This window comes from Hoplias malabaricus, chromosome 1 (assembly GCF_029633855.1).
Source record: "Hoplias malabaricus isolate fHopMal1 chromosome 1, fHopMal1.hap1, whole genome shotgun sequence".
Lineage (NCBI taxonomy): Eukaryota > Metazoa > Chordata > Actinopteri > Characiformes > Erythrinidae > Hoplias > Hoplias malabaricus.
Window position 1 is genome coordinate 27691412 of NC_089800.1, and position 2327 is coordinate 27693738.

Sequence of the window (2327 nt, forward strand, 5' to 3'; positions counted from 1 at the left end):
CCGAGTGACTGTCTGTGAGGAGTTTGGTGTGTTTTCCCCATGTCCATTTGAGTTTTCTCCTGGTGCTCCGGTTTCCTCCCACGGTTAAACCCACAGGTAGATAGGTGGATTGGCGTGTCCATAGGTGTGTGCATGTTTAATGAATTTTACTAACCAACATTACCATTACTTTACCAACATTTTTGAATTAGGGGGTAGCACAGGCAACATCATCCCCTAGACAATCCCCAGGGTTGTTTCCCAATAGAAACCAATTCATATTCCTTTTTAACTTGAACCCCCTGTCTGAAAATCTACAATCATCCAGTCTCCTTAAACCATTAATGTCATTTGACCTCACACTCAAGCAATATGTGCATATTCAATTTTTCAAAGCACAGGCCTTGAGGACCTCTGTGCTACATTTGGCAAACAACCTGATGGTTTAAAGCTGTAATTTTAAAGTAAAATAAAAAAACTAGTTTTTTTTAATGCAAACAAAAACTTTACAGGTCATTTACTGACAGCAGACACCTGTACCTTCTCTTTCATAGACTGAAGAAATGCTGACTTAGTTAAAATCTTAGCTAAGATTTCTTTCACTTCTTTTGTTCTTAAGCAGTAGATTAGTGGGTTTATCATTGGTGGCAGTAAGCTGTACAGCATGATAATGAGTATTTGAGTGTCAGCACTGAAGATGATGCCAATGTAGGGAGCTAAATAATTAAAACACCTAGGTAAAAAGAAGAGGGTGATTATGATAAGCTGAGAACTGCAGGTGGACAGAGTTTTCATTCTGCCTTGTGCTGTGGAGATTCTGAAAACTGCCATCATGATAGAGAAATAGGAATACAGAATAAAAGCCAGAGGTCCAAGCAACATAAACATTGCAAAAACGAAAGCTGGAAAGCCATATGGGGTTCGGTCTGTACAGGCGAGTTTTGTGATAGATACGTGATCACAGTAGCACTGGACAATGGTGTTGTCACCACAATAAGGAAGAGGGTAAGCTCTTATTACCATCATTAAGACACAAGACTCCGCCATCAACCAGCTTGCAGTGCATAAAATCATAACAGTGGAATCTTTGACAATATTCACATATCTGAGTGGGTTACAGACTGCCACATATCTATCAAAGGCCATTACTGCCAGTATAAATGCATTTGCTGAACCAAAGTAGTGCACAAAATACATCTGAACAAAGCAACCCAAGAATGAGATGCTTCCATCATTGAACCAATACCTAGCGATGATCTTTGGCAAAGTAGTGGTGCTAAACAAAACATCACAAGCAGCAAGATTTATAATGATATAATACATTGGTCTTCTGAGCCTTTTTTCTCTTAGAAACAATGTCAGAAATATTCCATTTCCCAGCAAGATGCATAAGTAAACAAAGAGCATTACAGCAGAAACAAGGCCATAGTAGTTTGGGTGAAGCCCTGGAAAACCTAGAATCACAAAGTTCTTCACAGTGGTGAGGTTTCCTTCAGGCATGATGATGGCTAGAATCAGTGTGACATGAAGCACAAAACTGGAAAACAATCACAATCATAAAACATTACATAACATTACATTACATAAAACATAGTAAATATGTAAACAAGAAAGATTAGGGTAACACACTGTAATAAAGGGAAATATAGTCATATATCTATACTTGATCAATACAGATCAAAATCTTTAGTCTCCAACATGGTAAATTTTCAACAGAACCAAATGATTCTTTTAATGCAAATTAAAGAACATTTTGTAACTACTTTTTCCATTACATTTTTCAAAATTTCAACAAACTTCATGATAGTTTTCACACAATTCCTTCCATATACAAATTATGTCAAGAAAAGAAAAACAAACTATTTAATAAATATAGTGTATGGTCTGACAAGGACAATATTAAATATGAAAACACACCTTACTAACTTTTTGCTGGTAAAGAAATTTATATTTCTTCAGGAAATATAAACATGTTACAGCTCAAGAAATTGAGATAAAGAAGATCCATTTGTCTAATGCTTAGAAAATCATCTCATCTAAGGTGGCTCCAGTTTACCTCCATGAGGGAATGAGCTGACACCAAGTCTTAACTCATCCTTTTATACTCAGGACTCACCTGCTGACATCATCATGTGACAAAATGTTTTCAAGTTAGAACTTCTGAGAGAAAAATGGAACCCTGTAGGCAAAAAGATCACATGCAGCATGTATTCATTATTGGTTACATTTTTATCCTAAGTACAATACAAGTACAGGTTTTGGCTACAAACCAGAGGTCTTCAAAACTAAAATTCCACTCAACTCCGTCAGTTGACAAAGGATTCTTTTCACAAGTGAATTTTTGTTTG

The 2327-nt window shown here is 36.4% G+C and overlaps 1 protein-coding gene across 1 annotated transcript; it reads right to left on the minus strand.

Annotated features, from left to right (window-relative positions):
- Positions 1 to 492: 492 nt before the first annotated feature.
- Positions 493 to 1479, minus strand: LOC136704261 (olfactory receptor 2AT4-like). The gene has a single exon (XM_066678125.1). It carries the CDS (start codon positions 1477 to 1479, stop codon positions 493 to 495), a length of 987 nt encoding a protein of 328 aa, XP_066534222.1.
- Between the last annotated feature and the right edge of the window lie 848 nt (positions 1480 to 2327).

Coding starts and splice junctions, on each gene's coding strand:
- LOC136704261 (XM_066678125.1), bottom strand. CDS start 1,479: ATGCCTGAAGGAAACCTCACCACTGTGAAGAACTTTGTGATTCTAGGT.